This window comes from Asterias amurensis, chromosome 8, assembly GCF_032118995.1.
Source record: "Asterias amurensis chromosome 8, ASM3211899v1".
Lineage (NCBI taxonomy): Eukaryota > Metazoa > Echinodermata > Asteroidea > Forcipulatida > Asteriidae > Asterias > Asterias amurensis.
Window position 1 is genome coordinate 12256294 of NC_092655.1, and position 18828 is coordinate 12275121.

The window sequence follows — 18828 nt, forward strand, 5'->3', positions numbered from 1 at the left end:
CAGTCAGCGTCCCATCCCGGGCTCTGAGTCGAAGACCGTAGCGCTGGCAAATGCATACCGGCAATAGTGTAAAATCAAGCATGGCCACTTTATAAAAGAACTAAGGTATTCATGTAAGCCGTGCACCTATGCAATGAGATACAGTCTAATAAATCACCAAGTACACAATTTATGTCTGTTTAACAATAACAATGTATTCTTGTTTATTTCACAAACAACAAGTTTAAAACAAGTAAGTTTACTATATAAAAAAAAAGGATACGATCGTCGTATCAGGCCTTAATCAGAGATCTCTGTTTTGTTCAGTTTGTGCACACGCGATCCACGGTTACCGGTATAGTTGGTGTACACTGTTCCTCCCTAGGTAGTAGTAGTTCCAGTCCCTCTCCTGATGCACTGACGATCCCCTTCCCGATGAAGAGTTCCAACAAGGATCAGTGGTGAATACTCAAGTTCCAAGGGACATCCATCCAGTAGGGCAGGCACACACACACCACAGTTATCCCCCAGTTTACCTGAGACAACTGAGAGCCAACGATTACTGTATATGAAAACCGATATTCTGGTAGGGTTTATGTATTAACTTTCTATTAATGGTTCATCAAAAACACACTGTATACAACGAAAAGATAACTTTGTTTACAGTTTACACGGAGATGAATTTATCGGTACATGCAACAACATGGCTGCCTGTCACATGGCCCTAACTATATTTGGCCGAATGAGGGCGCTATATTGATTTGGAGCAGGGGCTACACATGTTTATAATTAAATTAATACGATTATATGATTCTGTGTGAGGCTCATGCAAAATCACATTAGGATATAGAATCATCTAATCTGATTGGTTAAAAATGGAGTCATGGAAATATGACGTCATAGTGACTATGCCCGGGGCGCGATAGTCAATTGACTATGCCCGCTCTGAAAATAACGCAAAATTATGTATATTGTACGACTATACGTTCCGTGTCACGGCGCGACCTTTCTTCGCAGACGACCTTTCACCGTATAGTCAGAGTGTTGATTGTAAGATTCTTCAATCGGTACATAAATAAAGTTATAGGCCCTCTGTGATGTCAAAACCATGGCTATGCCCTCACCTTCGCTTCGGGCATAGTCATGGTTTTGACATCACCTTGGGCCTATAATTTTAACTGTGCCCCTCATAGCAGTCAATATTTCCATACTGGTACACCATATGAGAGGCTACTGCATACAGCATTGGCTTCTGTAATTTTATATTTGGTTCCTTCGGTGCCTTTTAGGCTATACTGGTATACTATAATATGAGGCTATACTGCATACAACATTGGCTAATGTGATATTGTAATGGTATACCATGTGAGGCTACTGCATAAAGCATTGGCTACTGTGATATCGCAGAGGGTTCCTGTGATAGACTATACTGGTATACACCTATGAGGCTGCTTATAAAACACCAAATAAATTTTACTGTGACACCACATGCTTTGCTACAACTAACTTTAATAATGTTATGCAACTGGCTATTGTACCTGGGTACAACTATTTGAAATAATAATAGACGATGTGACCTATGTTTACATTCAAACCGCCCTCTGTTGAAAAAAACACTGTATACGTCATGTTTCGCCGGGCAAAAAGACAGTTAGTCATGGTAAGATTGCATACACTTTCTAGCTGGCTGCCAAAACACAAAGGTTTTGCCCGGCGGTATGCGCGTGAATCATGTTATGGTTTTCGTGTGACGTCAGAGGTCACATCGTCTATACTATAGGAAGTTGCCGCATGCTGTATCGGGTAATATTTGTTTCCTTTATAAGGCCGTGTCCGAAATGGTGGCTACGGATGCGGCTACGACCGTTGTCAGGGGTGTTGCTAAGGGTGTCCTATACTTCAATGCATGATGACGCGGCGATCCGGCCGTAGCCGTGGCCGTAGCCACCAGTTCGGATCCGGCCTAACGTTACTGTTACAATATTCTACAAAAGGGAGATACCGCATCTACTGAGAAAAATGGATAGTATTATATCAGACCATTGGCAGGAATACCGTATTATGATATCGACGAACTGTATTAGGATACTTGGTTACCACTGAATCTCAATTTTAATGCGAAGCCATTGGCTACGTGACGATCTACTATAGTGGCCACATATTGGGGGAATTGAATTTTTGATGAAACAAGCACGGAGTTCCGCACACAGTCGGGGTATGTATATTGAGAACGACATTCTCCTAAAGAGACATTGCAGATTTGACCTAAGGTAATCTAGGTAAAACTCTAACCATCAATGGTAACAGTTTTTATCCTTTTGAAAATGCTTCTTATATTTCATCCATCTTTTTTTCTTGTTCTTTTTAAGGACATAATTATTTTCCACCTCACATCTGCTGCTGTACTGTACGGTGTAACTAAAACGTTAAAGGTACACTGAATGTTATTTGAGCACACGAAGCTACTGCCTGATTTGTGTTACAGTTCAGGTCAATGGAACAATGCGGTAATCCTGGTATTATTTTGAGCAATGTTGAAGACACTAGACACCATTGGTAATTGTCAAAGACCATGTCTTCTCACTTGCTGTATCTCAACATATGCACAAAATAACAAACCTGTGAACATTTGAGCTCATTTTGAGCAGTGTCCACTGCCTTTAAACTACTTTTTTGGATGATGTTTTTTTCTAAGACAGGTTTCCGACGCACCATAATGAATACTACGATAACTATATAAGAATTTCAGTATTATAATTGGATATCTGTATCTATCCACTGTACGTGCAATGGATTAAACAACGCACACTGCTACAGATACCTAACCTGTTTTGTATTGCGCTACTTGGATATAGTGAATTAAAACATAAAATTTCAGAACCTCGAATCAAAAACCTTGTTTAGGTTGTGCTAAAACACGAGACAATTCAAACGCTATAAGTAATGGTTCTTTTGTCAGGTGTTAGCTTAGAGTGAAGCTTAGGGACCCATGTCATCTGGGACATCCTCTAGAATCTTGACCTCACCACCAAGAACCTTCTTTTGCTCCTGGTCTTCGACAGGTTCTTTTGGTTCGGGTGCCTTTATGACTAACGGTTCAGGTTCTCGACACCCGTCTTCTCCGATGAACTCCTTTACTGTCACCTCACACAGCTGTAGAAACGAATGCTTATCAGAGGGGATGTCGACGCTAATGTAACGCGCCACCAACGGTGGGTCACATACCAACTCAATTGTGCCTCCGCGTGGAGTTGCCATGGCAGGACTGACTACATCTCCGCACTGGGGATTGCTTTGAATGTTGCGACTGGTACCCGCGCGAACAACAGCATTCGTCAAACGCTCACCTAGTGATAGAGATGAACAAAATAACAGAGAATTTGTTTTCATTAATGAAACAAAAGTAACCCATTATTTCAATAAAGCAGTTGTGTTGAGTACTTACTACAACAATCCCCACGATTGAGAAGGACAACTTTACTGATGCAATGTTCATCTTCAAGGTCTACTATCCACCATGGATCATCCTCTTCCTCTGTTTAGTACACAAAATAACAACAAAACATTAAAACCAGAGTTAACAAATTACATCAGTACATGCTATTGTTATGGGACTATGATCGCCAGTAGCCGTTAGCCTGGTCTGGGAGGTTGGAGTCTCCGTCTTTAATTTACCTAAGTTTATTAAGTTAAGTTATTAAATAAAGCTATTGTGTTCTCTAATAAGAAGTCTCACAAGCCTGTTTTATTTGAAGTTTGTGTACTAGTATCCCGGTAGGCTGACAAAGCCATAATACTATTCTAACCTCATCTAGGTATTTTGCACAACTAACATGACATGTTGTATCCACAAAGAAGTTACGATTTGTCGACTTACTTGTGTGTGTACAGATAAATTCTGGTGACAGGTTAGTGTCCAGGTTTCCGTCTGCAGCTTTATCTGGCGAGTACCTATAGTCATAGTAAGAACTTTGCTCCGTCGGCTTACCGATTATAGACAAATCGCCTGTTCAGAAACCAAAAAATATATTTAGTGTTTTGTGACTTTGTTGTCCGAATTGCTTTGCATTCAAACTCAACTAAGTTTAACAGCTTACCAAGTAGATGTGATAACGGTCCCACTACAGCGATAACGAGAACGATAACGATCACGACGCAAAGAGAACGCGTTCTATTGGTTGAATTGCTTCACGCAGAATACGCACACGCCCATTCAACAAATAGAATGCGTTCTCTTGGCGTCGTTATCGTTATCGTTCTCGTTATCGCTGCAGTGGGACTGGGCCTTAAAGCTACTTTGAAATTGGGCATTTTGACATTCACATAGGTTTGTGCAGTGTCCACAATCGATGTACAATTAATGGGTACAAACCTACTTGAATGTGCTATTTCCAATATCGATATAGCAACGTTGACAAACCTACTTGAATGTGCTATGTCCAATATCGATATAGCAACGTTGACAAACCTACTTGAATGTGCTATTTCCAACATCGATATAGCAACGTTGACAAACCTACTTAAATGTGCTATGTCCAATATCGATATAGCAACGTTGACAAACCTACTTGAATGTGCTATGTCCAATATCGATATAGCAACGTTGACAAACCTACTTGAATGTGCTAAATAAATTATTTAATTCCAATATCGATATAGCAACGTTGACAAACCTACTTGAATGTGCTATGTCCAATATCGATATAGCAACGTTGATTTTCGCTGTACAAATCTCAGTGAATCACTGAGATTTGTACAGCGAATTGTGAATGTTGCTATATCGATGTTTGTCATTTGACATTCAAGTAGGTTTGTTGGACGTATCAAACATCAAACTTACTTTGCTGCCATGGTGTGATGGTTGATTATTGTTATTTGTGTTTACCCTCTACGATTTTTTTTATATTTTTTTTATGCAAGTCGCCTCACACACAAGGCCTGAAGGCCACTTCAAGGTGTGGGCTACAATTGTTTTTTCCAGAGGCCATTGCCACCTACTCCTAGGGCTGAAACAGGGTTACCCCTTTTACAGTCCATACGAATGTAGGCTTGGGTATCATCAATTCGAAGCCTGGCCGGTAGCAAGTGTCACGTAGTTTTTTATGTAGCAAGTGTCACGACACGACCGAGATCCGAACCCACACCCTGCTGATGATCATCATGTATATTATTGTGACCCTCTCAAAAAATTAAATCATCGGATAAGGATAGAGGCTACGGCAGTTTGGTTTATTGACACTCGGTGCACAGTTACCATTTTATTCCTGTAACAGACGAATAAATATGTGTTGCCAGGTTTTCACTGGAAATCAGTATGAGGGTTGTGGAAGCGCGCGAAATTGAAATGCATCTCAAGAGAGGGCGCTCCTCATGAATAATTAAATGTTACATAATTTAAAAAAATGCAATAAAAATAATAGTTGGGGTACAATTCCTATGACCGTCACATTATTATACAGATATTGACTGGTAATGAGGTAACTACTGTACGTCTATTCCCCCGAGGGACTTTGAGTGACCAGAAGAGCGACATTATTTCCCGAGGCCGAAGGCAAAAGGGAAGTAGGCCCCTCTTCTGGTCACTCACAGGCCCGAGGGGGAATAGACGTACACTAGTTACCGAATTAAGCCAGTCAATTATGTGTTTTATAACACAGCTCGTTCTTAAATAAGGGAATCAATGTGTGGTGAAGAGGTTTCAACTAGTGGTTTACTCCCAAAGAGGCCTGGTTCTTGATAATTTTACGGGGACGAAGTCGAGGTAAATTATCAAGAACCAGGCCTCGGCAGGTTTAAACCACTAAGTGAAAACTAGTTCATAAAATTAATACACTTTCGGTAAAGAAACATCAACACTTTGGGTCAAAAAGTAAAATAAATGCAAACATTACAATTGTTCAATGATTTCTTTCAACACACCACCCCTCCAGCTATGAAATGGTAAAGCCCTCCGCCGCCCTCGGGTAAACAACTCCTTATAAGGGAATGCTGTGCGCGTCGCGCGTATCGCGTAGTGTGGCACAACTGTCGCGGCCGTTGCTCTCGACCAATAGGGATGAAGAAACTGTCTTATAATCACAGGTGCAAGGTCGCGTGTCACGCCCATGTTTCAAGGTATTAATGAATGTGAAATAAGAACAGAAATCTTGAAAAGAAAGGAAGTTTTGTTGTTGCTGTTCAATGTTCAAGTCAAGAGAGGGCGCTGTAACGGAGGCTTTTTTCAAAGACAATTAAGTGCCCGCTCAGGAACTAGTTCCCGCAAAACACGTGCGCGCAATCACTAGATATAAGTTCATCCCACGTGACCGTGTTTCAGCCAACCAGATTACAGAACAAGCAAGGGGTGTCTTATAAAACTGACTATACTTACGTTCGTCACTTTCACACTGGTTGACGTCAAGTTCGTAGATCTCTACTTCACGTAGTTGCAAATATTCTTTTCTGCCTGGTATGTTAACACTGACGTAACGCGCCGATAACGGTGGTCCACAGTAAACGGCCAGAACTCCGCCTCTAATCTTGGCTTGTTCAGCGGTGATTGCTGATCCGCATCGGGTATTTGTATGTATGCATTTGCTTGTTCCTGCTCTCACAACAGCATTCGATAAACGGTCGCCTAATGAAATAAATGGAAAAAATACAATATCAAAATCTTACTTTGGTCACACGCACACATTCAATGTTTTGCATCCTTGTGGAAACAGTATTTAGAATTCCCCTATGAGTCCAAAGGAAGATCTTGGGCATTAAGTGGAGTGACTTCGTCCGCAACGAGGAGGTCAGAGATCGATCACAACAAACTCCAGTGTCCAATACAATCTGTGGGCGGCTCATGAACTGGCTGGGCCATGTTTCGCGGCTCCCCCCTTCGAGACTCGCCAATCAAGTCCTGTGGTGGAACCCGCCGGGAAGGAGGAGGAGAGGCCGACCTAAAATGAACTGGCACCAGACCATCCAGCGGGACCTTCATAGGGTCAATAGAGGCTGGAGCGACGTCAGGTCACTGACTGCCGACCGATCTGCCTGGAGAGCGTTGACTGCCTCATGCGTCGGACGACGCAGGAGCCCCTAAGTCTAAGTATGAGTCCCTGTTTTGGGGTTTTGTTTTTCTCTGCCTCCAGAAGGTAGTGATTATAAAATAATTTGTTGTGCAGTCGCTGTGAGGACATTGCCTTGCTCTCTGTACATGCTCTTAAAGATACTGGACATTATTGGTAATTGTCAAAGACCAGTCTTCTCACTTTGTGTATCTCAACATAATATGCATACAAATAACAAACCTGTGAAAATTTAAAATCAATTGGTCGTCGTCGAGGTTGCGAGATAATAAAAGAATTTTATTTCGAGACCTCAGACTTAGAACTTGAGGTCTCGAAATCAAGCATCTGAACGCACAGAACTTCGTGTGACAAGGGTGTTTTTCTCTTTCATTATTATCTCGCAACTTCGACGACCAATTGACTGGTTTTTGACAATTACCAATAATGTCCAGTGTCTTGGGGGATAGCATGCTCTATTGGTCTCATTGCTAACCTGGACATCTGACGTCACACGTCAAGGCTGGTGAATTAGGCAGGAGATCTGCCTTTAGCTTACTTCAATCAAAGTCCATAATCACCTTTCACCTAAATTCATTTAACATTCACACTGCATGCGGCTTGCCGAAATAAACTGAGTAGCAATTTACAAGAATGCATGATTGTGAATTAGGCTTCTATCTGTCATAACTGACATGGAAACCCTATACTTACTGCAGCAATCCCAACGGTTGAACAAAACCACTTTACTGATGCAGTGCGTGTCTACCAGATCTACTCTCCACCATGGATCAAAGTCATGACCTGCAAATGAAATATTGATATTTTGAACGGAAAACTGAGGGAATACTTTCCACTAAAACCCTACTCTATAAAAGTTTGAAAATCACACACTGCCCGTCTTAATCTTTTGTGACGTCACTTAGTTATCCGAGGTCTGTCTCCACTACCCTGATTCGTAAAGAGGTTCAATTCAATCCAATGAACATTTATTTTCATGTAGACAATAACAATTTAAACATATACACTAGAAAACAAATATCGATGAATATAATAATGAAGTACTGATTTGAAGATAATAACTACAAAAATTAACGTAATAGTCAACATGCAGGGAAAAAGTTTAAGCATAATGCTTTTGTATATTATTTCCCTGAGACAGACAAGGACTTGGACGACAAGGAGAAAAAACAAAAGCAACCAAAAACAGAACAAATAAACAAAAAACAAACAATTACACAGACCAGACTAGTCAATAAAAAATAATTATCGTCACGACAGTCTTTGTACAATTAGTGTATACACTACAGTTCAAATACATAATTTATATTCGTTATGTTTAAGCTTTAAAGGAACACGTTGCCTTGGATCGGTCGAGTTGGTCTTTGAAAAGCGTTTATAACCGTTTGTTATAAAATGCATATGGATAGAAAGATGTTTAAAAAGTAGAATACAATGATCCACACACATTTGCCTCGAAATTGCGTTTTGCTTTGAGAGCTAACACGGTCGGCCATTTATGGGAGTAAAAAAATTGACTCCCATAAATGGCCGACCGTGTTTGTCGGCGAGGTAAAAAGAAAACCACGTAATTTCGAGTGATACTTCTGTGGATCACTATATTCTACTTTTAAAATATCTTTCTAATCATATGCATTCTATAACAAACGGTTACATACGCTTTTCAAAGACCAACTCGACCGATCCAAGGCAACGTGTTCCTTTAAGAGATAAACAAATCTTTCACAAACTCTTTTTCGCTAGGTTTGAGCATAGAGCAAGTTGAGCATCAAAGGAGAAACAAATCTATCCTTTCCACTTTTATTTTACCAAGAAAAACAGTATAATTTTAACATTTTGAAAACAACCTTTAGACAAGTTTCTATACATTACGACAAAAGAGTGAACAATCATGGCTAACTTGTTTCAGACACTGGACACAGTTGGTAAATGTTGTGCTTGGTGCATCTCAACATATAAACAAAATAATGAACCTGTGAAAATGTTTCGAAGTTGCGAGAAACTTTTGAAGTTGTATGCTTTCAGATGTTGATTTCGGGAGCTCAAAGTCTAATTCTGAGGTTTTGAAATCAAATTCGAATATTCTGGCGGAAAATTACTTTTTTCTCGAAAACTACGTTACTTCAGAGGGTGCCGTTTCTCACAATGTTTTATACTATCAACCTCTCTTCATGACTCGTTACCAAGAAAGTTGTAATGCTAACAATTATTTTGAGTAATTACCAATAGTGTCCAGTGTCTTTAAAAAATGAACCTGTTATTGTCTCTAAGTGGCAGTGGGTATATGATGAGGCACCCTAATATAGGTTGCTTACGGTCCAGCAGAATGACTTACCGGTGTGACTGAAACCTGGACTTACAAACTTGCCAATAAAACCATCGGCGGCCCTCTTCGCTGGGTACTTGGTATCATCGTATCCGGAGCTTTGTTCGGTCGGGGAATTCAGAATGGAGATTCTCCCTGGGTTAGAGGTAAATTTGAGAACGAGGTAAATTTGTGTTAGAAGTAAATTTGGGTTTGGGTGTAAATTCCGGTTCCGATGTTAATTTGAGAAATAGGTCAATTTGGGTAAAGAGGTAATAGTTTGGGGTTTGAGGTTAATTTGGGTTTGGGGTAAATAATGTTGAGGGGGTAAATTTGGGTTTGGAGGTAAATTTGGGTTTAAAGCCATTGGACACTTTCGGTAAACAGTATTGCCCAAGGCCCACACTTCGTGTATCACAATTTATATATAACTAGACAGCGAAGCTGCCATTACGAGCTGCCGGTCGCCAGATAGAACCAATGACTGACAGAAAAACCAACCATGTGATCAACTGATGGTCACAGGGGTGGAGACATTGACAAGTATGAAGTTAAGACCATTTAAGGTTTTCATCTTTTCATATTATCTACATGTAAGTAGCAATATTTGATTGAAGTTTTAAATCTGTACATCATCGCAATAAAGAGTGATGACAATTTAAAGGGACACGTTGCCTTGTGCTGAAAATAGAGACACCTACTGAACAGCATCTCTGCCACACTTACAACAAGACCTAAAACCCTCTTTGTGTCAAACAGAGAAAAAAATCTGTACAATTGGAATTGAATTAGACCCCACCACAATTGTTCAATAGTGTCACACATCAGTACACCAGAAAATCCACACATGCATTGGTTCAATTCAGTGCACACTCACACATTCATTGAACTAGTCAGTGGTACATGTACATGTATACACGTACAAGTACAAGAAATGTATTCAGATGTTTAATTTCCAGAAGAATAGTTTCAATTCAGTACATCAGTGCAATAAGAAGTTATGATCATTTAAGGTTTTCATTGTTTCAGCTCATTCAACTGGAATCATTGATGCACTCTTTGAATTTTATCTTTTCATATGTATCTATACGACAGAAGCAATGTATTAAATTTCAAGTCAGTACATCGTTGCAATAAGAAGTTATGACCATTTAAGGTTTTCATTGTTTCAGCTCATTCAACTGGAATCATTGATGCACTCTTTGAATTTTATCTTTTCATATGTATCTATACGACAGAAGCAATGTTTTACTTAAGTTTCAAGTCAGTACATCGTTGCAATCAGGAGTTATGATCATTTTATGTTTTTCATTGTTTCAGCTCATTCAACTGGAACCAGTGACAGAGAGATGGATTTTTGTTTAAACAAATTATTTCAAAACTTTAAGATTTAAGTTTGAGTTTGTTTCTTTAAAATCCAGATGTCAATGTTTGACTTTGAGCATGAAAAAAAACGTTAAAATTTTTTGTATTCCAAAAACTTTAACATTTTCTTATTCCAAAAACTTCACCATTATTGGAAAACATAGCTAAAAACTACAAAAAATTACTGACAAGTATATATAACAATCTCACTTGGGCTTGTACATACCAAAAACAATTCAATTCAAAGACTGAAACTTAAACCATAAACTTTAACATTTCCACTTAGTGCGGACGGCCGGACGGACGGACAGACGGACGGACGGTATTACATAGGCTCACATACTGCTACAGCAGCTCGCCAAAAATAATGACAAACCTGCGAAAATTCAGGCTCAATCAGTCATCGGAGTCGGGAGAAAATAACGGGAAAACCCACTCTTGTTTCCGCACGTTTCGCCGTGTAATGACATGTGTTTAAAATATATCCGTAAATCTCGATGTCGAGAATTGATATTGTTTTATCTCTTTCTCAAAAAGTAAAGCATTTCATGGAATAATATTTCAAGAGAAGTCTTTCACCATTCCCTTCTGTAAACCCTGTAAATTATTTGTAAATCTGTGAACTTTTCTTTCTGTTCCGAAAGTGTCCAATGGCTTTAATAGGTTCATTTGAGTTTAGAGCATAGAGCTATATAATAAGACCTAAATTAGCTTTATGGTTTCGAGGTAAATTTGAGTTAGAGGTAAATTTGGGAAGGAGGTAAATTTGAGGTTTAGAGGTAAATTGGGTTGAGATGTAAATTTTGGTTTTGGTGTAAATTTGGGTTTTTAGGTACATTCGGGTTTAAGAAATATTGAGTTTAGATGTTAATTTCGGTTTAGGGGTAAATTTGGTATGAGAGGTTAATATACGCATCTTATTGTTTTGCTTTTTCTTCACTAAACATATTCTAATTACATCCCAATTTATTGTTTTACTATGCTTGTAGACACACACTCAAATTAATCTGAATCCTGTTAGAGCGTGCATTATCTGGTTTTCCTTTTGTTCTCATAAATTCACATTAATTAAAAAATTATGGATGTTTTATGTTTGACGTAATTCTGATTATTCAACTCTCTGTGATCAATGGGTGAAATTGATTCCTGTTATGAATGTTATTTCCAGTAGTGTTACATCTAACTACAAAAGGATGAAGGTTAATGCATAACGCCTCTTTTGTATTCGTGAACTTTAAATTATGGATTACATACAATGAAAGACAAACTCTTTGGAACCAAATGGGATTGAACGTTAAACCAAAATGTGTTTTGTTGGCGACACCTGTAAGATGCCTTTGTGTACAAACTAATTAGCTCTTCAGTTAAAGGCAGTGGACACTATTGGTAATTGTCAACGACTAGCCTTCACAGTTGGTGTATCTCAACATATGCATAAAATAAATAACTTGTGAAAATTTGAGCTCAATCGGTCATCAAAGTTGCGAGATAATAATGAAAGAAGAAAACACCCTAATCACACTAAGTTGTGCGCGTTTAGATGGTTGATTTCGAGACCTCAAGTTCTAAATCTGAGGTCTCGAAATCAAATTCGTTAAAAATGGCTTCTTTCTCGAAAACTATGGCACTTCAGAGGGAGCCGTTTCTCACAATGTTTTATACCACCAACCTCTCCCCATTACTCGTCAACAAGAAAGGTTTTATGCTAATAATTATTGTGAGTAACTACCAATAGTGTCCACTGCCTTTAATAGAAAATGATTCACGATAGTTGATGCATAGGCCTACTTTAATTATCGGGATTAACTTTTTTATACATGTAGTGTAGCATAATCGCTAACTTAATTAGATTTCAGTAATAATGGTGTAAGCGATAGACACATGACAAGATCAAAGGATTTGAACCTGCAATTTCTAGGCTGATCAATTCCTTCAAAAAAATACACATCTGCAGCGCACAGATTCAAAATGTCGTGTCATAAGAATCTTTTTTTTTTCACAACCAGATTTCTTCGAAGTAAAATGTTTCTCAAAATGCTGTATACTATCAAACGCTGATGTAGGCTTCATAAAAAACAAAGATTAGTAGTGTCATTAGTTTAAAAGAGTGATTATCAAACGTATACTTTTTTACTACTAAAGTATTTTACGATTTAGTGGGGAAATAATTTCTGATAATACTCCCTGACGTACTTTCTATTTGGTGGCATCGTTGAATAGGATATTCCTCAACCTTAACTTCATGAAGATGTAGGTATTCCCTGTTTGGTAGAACAACGTTGACCTCACTCGCCAACAACGGCGGGTCACAGTAAACATCAATGACGTCCCCATTGTTAAAGTGGGATTCCACTGGTGACCCGCATCGTTGATTCAGATTGTAGAATGGACTGACCCCAGCTCGGACAACGGCGTTCGCTAAACGTGCACCTGTTGCACAAAAAAACAAGTGTTCAACTTTCAGTCGTTTTGATTAATTAGTGTTCAATATGTCATTGCCTAAATGGAAAGGGGTATTTAGGCACAAGAGATGAAGCACCTCTGGGGTGGATTTCACAAAGGTAGTCCTAACTTAGGACTAGTCCTAGGCAATGCTAAGAGATAGGACTGGTCCTAAGTTAGGACGTAACTCATCCTAACTTAGGACTGGTCCTATCTATTAGCATTGCCTAGGACTAGTCCTAAGTTAGGACTACCTTTGTGAAATCCATTTTGGGGTAATTTCTGGATACTGGATGAATCTCCACACAAATTATGAATGGTCGTGATTTTTTTAACTTCCACATGGTCCCATGTCACCTTTCAGCGAGATAGTATTTCTTTGCCATTAGTTGAATATTACAATGTTTTCACGAGTTTTGAAGAGTTTGTACACACTTGTTAATCACATGGTTGGATTAGCTGGCGATATTGCGCGCATGCGTGAACGATGCCTTAGGCCGTATGAAAATGGTGGCGCATGTGGAGCTTAAAGGGTTTGGATACTTGTTACAAAACACAAAACACCATGTCCACAAATTTACGTTAAACTCTACCGTTTGAAGATTATTATAGTAGAAAGCGTACCTAAAACTATTGGTTGCTGAGAAATGAGTAATACAATGTCATGAAAATACGTTTTTACATGCTAAAAAATTGTTTGTCTCATGATCACTGAGACGAAAATTATTTTCATGATATTGTTTTACTCATTTCTAAAAAACAATAGCACTTCAGCAAGTAATATTTTCAGGGAAGCTTTCTACTATCATCAAACTGTCTTCAAACTGTATAAGTTTAGTGTAAATCTGTAGACATTGTGTTTTTTTCAACAAAAAGTACATAGATCCTTTAATGAAGCTGAAACAGAGATATCGTAAACTGTTTGAGATAAAATCATACAAACAATACATGGTTATTTCGGGTGACCAGTTGATGTTAGCTCCCCTTCGTATTTTGGAAGGTTGCAAACTTGTATCAGAAGTTTAGAAACTAGTAATAGAAGGTTAGAAACTAGTATAGGCCTATTGGAAGTTTACCCTACTGGCAAGTGAGAAACTAGTATTGGAAGTTGAAAAACTAGTGTTGACAGACCAGTAATGGAAGTTGAAAAACTAGTACTGGAAGTTGACAATCTAGTGTTTGAAGTTGGCGGTCTAGTATTTGAAGTTAATAAACTAGTGTTGGAAGTTGACAAATTAGTATTGGAAGTTGGCAGTCTAGTATTGGAAGTCATTAAACTAGTGTTGGAAGTTGAGAAACTAATATTTCAAGTTGACGAACTAGTATTGGAAGTGACAGACTTGTATTGGAAGTTGACCCTATACTGGAAAGTGAGTAACTAGTATTGGAAGTTGAGGAACTAGTATTTCAAGTTGACGAACTAGTATTGGAAGTGACAGATTTTTATTGGAAGTTGACCCTACTGGAAAGTGAGTAACTAGTATTGGAAGTTGAGAAACTAGTATTGGAAGTGGACAAACTAGTGTTGGAAGTTGGCGGTCTAGTATTTGAAGCTAATAAACTAGTGTTGGAATTTGAGAAACTAGTATTTCAAGTTGACGAACTAGTATTGGAAGTGACAGACATGTATTGGAAGTTGACCCTATACTGGAAAGTGAGAAACTAGTATTGGAAGTTGAGGAACTTGTATTTCAAGTTGACGAACTAGTATTGGAACTTGGCGGTCTAGTATTTGAAGCTAATAAACTAGTGTTGGAATTTGAGAAACTAGTATACAAGTTGACGAACTAGTATTGGAAGTGACAGACATGTATTGGAAGTTGACCCTACTGGAAAGTGAGAAACTAGTATATTGGAAGTTGAGGAACTAGTATTGGAAGTTGACAAATAAATCAAAACAACACTGCAACAAAATATATTGCGGACTCCATTCGTTGGGAAACGGGGCTATATAGTTTTACCGATGACATTTTAGCAAAATTTTTTGCGTAGAAATCTTCAAACTTACGCCATATGATATCTTAACACATAAAGGGTCCAAATTGTTTTAGCGACTTCGTTCGTCGAGTTGGTCTTTAAATACTTACCGCAACAGTCTTTACGATTGAAAAGGGTGACCTTTCCAATACAGTGTTCCTCCTTGAGTTGAACTGTCCAGAACGAATGCTCATCATTCTCTATTTTAGAAACAGGCAAAACACACTTGGGAATTTAAAGAAATTAAGAAAAATAATCGTTAAGATCACAGATTACAGCTTGCACGTTCTCATGATGATGATAGCAGAAAACATCCCCTAAAAAATGTTTGTCTGAAAAGTCATTTGATGAGAAATGAATAATCTATTTCCGTGTTTGGAGTTTATCGCACAGTGAGCATTCGAGATTTACCATGATAACTGTGTGTTTAAAAAGCCTTCCAAGGCGTTTTCATGCAGTATAATTTCTGAAGATTCTGAAGATGAAAGATAGATACAACAAAATCTCTAGAACTATAACGATAAGTTAAATTAAAAAAACTACACACGAAGTCGTCAGACGGTTGGGCAAGTAATTGGCAATAGAAGAAAATATTAAACAGACGCATTATCAATATCACTCAAAAACTGTATATTTGTTTGCTCATTTCTCAGGGGCTGCAGCGCCTCAGTGAGTGGTATTTAGGGGGAGGCTTTCTACTGTCATTGTCTTCGGGCCTAGAAGGTTTGGTTTGGAAATGTGGACATTTTGAAAAAGTACCCAAATCCTTCAAGGGCCTTAGTTTTATTGTTTTATGTTATAATAGTTCTTGTTTATATCGTTTGTGTAAATTGCTTTTTATTTACCAGTGTTTAATGTACAGTATATAAATGTTTACCTTTTTACGAGCTATAGGTCTGGGAGGGCACATTTACTTTTGATGTGAGGTGTTTTGTTTTTTGTATTGTTCTTACTTTTGCCCTTCCCTGGACGGCCTGTACTTGTTTTATTATTTTGTCCGAAGAATTAAAATAAAATAAAATAAATAAAATATGTATACATGATTACAATTGGTTCATACTCACTTGTATGGAAGAAGCCATAATCTACGTTTCCGTCTACACCTTTTGAGGATGGATATAGGTTGCTATCATAGTCAGAACTTTGTTCCGTATGGAATCCGATGATGGACAATGCTGTCAAACAAAACCAAATTCATTTCAAGGGATTGCATAACATTTGGTATTTGGGACCATACGCTTGTTTCAATCGTATGCAGATAACATACCATCAAACTATAGTATCTGAATGTTTTATTTAAAGGAAACAAAATCTACAGAATTTTGAACAAAATCCAAAGAATGTTCGTATTTCTGTAAGCTTTCTCAACATTTTATGTTTTGTGATTTGTTTACACCTTTTGGGCCTGCATGACCAAAACATGTGAGTTCTAGAAATGGTTCCTTTCGTTACTCCCGGCTTCGACTTTTGTGATTTGTTTACACCCTTTCCATTCATTTGTTTGTGGTGGTGATATAACTGCTGAAGCTTGTGTAGACTTTGTGAGGGATGTACATTTACGCATGAACAAAAAGTTAATAAATATGAACAACAATAAGGGAATAACATGTGATGATCAGGGCCAAATTTCGTTGTATGTACATCTACATTATTAAAGGATTAAAACAATCGAACGGTTCAACTTTGAAAGACTTTATCAGTCTTGATAATAACACTTGCAGTTTTAAAGACAAAGTATACCTTTTCCTAAACGTCCCCCCCCCCAAAAAAAAAAAAAAAAAAAAAAAAATGTGTTTGGTTTGAAACATCTTTGGATCATAGAAAGTGTATTTTGTTATAGATTTCATGCCAATAAGCCTGACGCCTTTCTCAGATTAAAACCTGTGGGGGTAACAAAGATACCCCTTTCTCTAAAACTAGTTAAAAGGGTCGTTCCTCATACTGTTTTTAATATCAATATAGACCTTAAGGGGGTGCGACTTTTTGTTTCAGATATCAATATAAACCACAAGGGAAACTGACTGGGTAAATTTTGAAATGATTTTTTGGGTTGAACAAAGAATTGACTAGAGTGGGATTCAAACCAACGACCTCCGGATTAACGTGCCGGCGCTATCTAGCCCTATTTTGGCGGAGTCTCTGTTTTGTCAATATCTTTGTTCGGGGTAACAGTCAGAAGCCTTACAACCGTTAACTGCCGTGTAGCCAGGGATCACACCCAAATTACGATACAACCTGGGAAGCGGCAGCCAGGGGATCACCTTAAGGGGGTGCGACTTTTTGTTTCAGATATCAATATAAACCACAAGGGGTTCAACAACTCTCAAGTGCTCTTTATACCAAAAGTATGTTTTGTATTGTCACTAATTTGTTGACGATTGCAAAAGGAACTGTAATACCTGAAGCAAGGTTCAGGCATGGGAATGGAACCTGGGTCTCAACATGATGTGAAAAGCAGGGAGTGAACCACTTCGCTAACTATAATCCCAAAGTTTCTACGTACGTTTGAGTTTATACAGACTGTAATCAGCCTCTCCAAAACCGTCCCAGTCCAAATCATCTTGAGCCTGTAACGAGAAACAAAATGAACAAAAACTGGTTTTAGACATTTTGGGGCTACCGTGAGCTAGTGATTTAAAAAGAAGAGACTCATTCTTTTCATGCACAGCTATGAAAAAGCAAAACAAATATTAACAAACTTGAGAACATTTACATGGGAAAGGGCGCAGGAGGATTCTTAGCCGAGATTTGGAACAGTTGGGGATATATACCCCTGCACCCCCCCCCCCGGTGACGCCCATGTAAATGTGTCAAAGGGGCATAATGGCAATTGCCCCGTCCCCCCGCTCTGAGTGAAGTATCACGCCATGGACAAGTCAGAGTAGAGATACAGAAATAAATGTTTGTCTTACCACTGCTCCCTTGGTTGTCAAGAGGCTGAACAGTAACACAAGGATGAAGACCTCCATTGTACATTAATTTATTCTCATCTGTTCCTCTCTTCTCACTGATGCAGACACCAATTGATGCTAAGTTCTCTCTCAGTTGCTTTTTATTATAAAAACCCCGGCTAAAAAATATTCATTAACTAAAATTAAAGGTAAAGGACGCATGCTTTCAAGGTCCTTTCATTTGACACATTAAAACGAACCCCCATATGTTTTGTCAGACGTGACAGCTCTTAAAATAACGTACTAAGCGCACTTTAAAGCACTGGACACGGCTGGCAATTTGCCAAGTTCAGTTTGCTCACTTTGTGTATCCAAACATCCGCATTACATATAGCCTTGCTCAAGGCAGTCGAATTGTTCACTCCAAAAAAAGACCGCCGTTGTATAAAACCCACCCGTATTCACTCTGCGTAACATCGCACGACACGGTGCCCCCGTACACTATCCGCATGCGGAGGCCGTCAGGCCGACAGCCTTGTAGGGTCTGTTTTGAAGCCACTGACCTCATTACTATAATAAGCGAAGAGTTCCCACGGTCAGCTCATTACCATAATGCCCGCAAAAGACGAGACATGTCTACATCATCACACACCACCACCACGGACGCTCAGCGAGCATGATAGGCGTGCGTGATTGGACGTCAAAATGAATAATTCATTTGCCTCACATCCTGTGTTGTCTGATAGGTCTGACGAACGATATACATATTCATGAGCTGCATACTAGCATATCCGAGAGACCCCCCCCCCCC

The 18828-nt window shown here is 38.7% G+C and overlaps 1 protein-coding gene across 1 annotated transcript; it reads right to left on the minus strand.

The window, feature by feature from the left end:
* Nucleotides 1-242: 242 nt before the first annotated feature.
* LOC139940589 (uncharacterized) lies at nt 243-18143 on the minus strand. The gene is made up of 11 exons (XM_071936920.1): nt 18039-18143; nt 17630-17693; nt 16191-16301; nt 15237-15326; nt 12901-13137; nt 9373-9498; nt 7731-7820; nt 6350-6595; nt 3857-3985; nt 3425-3514; nt 243-3326 (listed from the first exon to the last, which is right to left on the minus strand). Exons 1-11 carry the CDS (start codon nt 18093-18095, stop codon nt 2959-2961), a joined length of 1608 nt encoding a protein of 535 aa, XP_071793021.1. The 5' UTR covers nt 18096-18143; the 3' UTR covers nt 243-2958.
* Nucleotides 18144-18828: the final 685 nt, after the last annotated feature.

What these genes read in the sequence shown, in the direction of transcription:
- LOC139940589 (XM_071936920.1), bottom strand. Translation starts at nt 18,095, where the DNA reads ATGGAGGTCTTCATCCTTGTGTTACTGTTCAGCCTCTTGACAACCAAG. An exon ending in CCAGTGTGAAAGTGACGAAC is followed by an intron (nt 3,986 to 6,349) that starts GTAAGTATAGTC and finishes GTTTCTGAACAG; the next exon opens with GCGATTTGTCTATAATCGGT. An exon ending in ATTTATCTGTACACACACAA is followed by an intron (nt 3,515 to 3,856) that starts GTAAGTCGACAA and finishes TGTACTAAACAG; the next exon opens with AGGAAGAGGATGATCCATGG.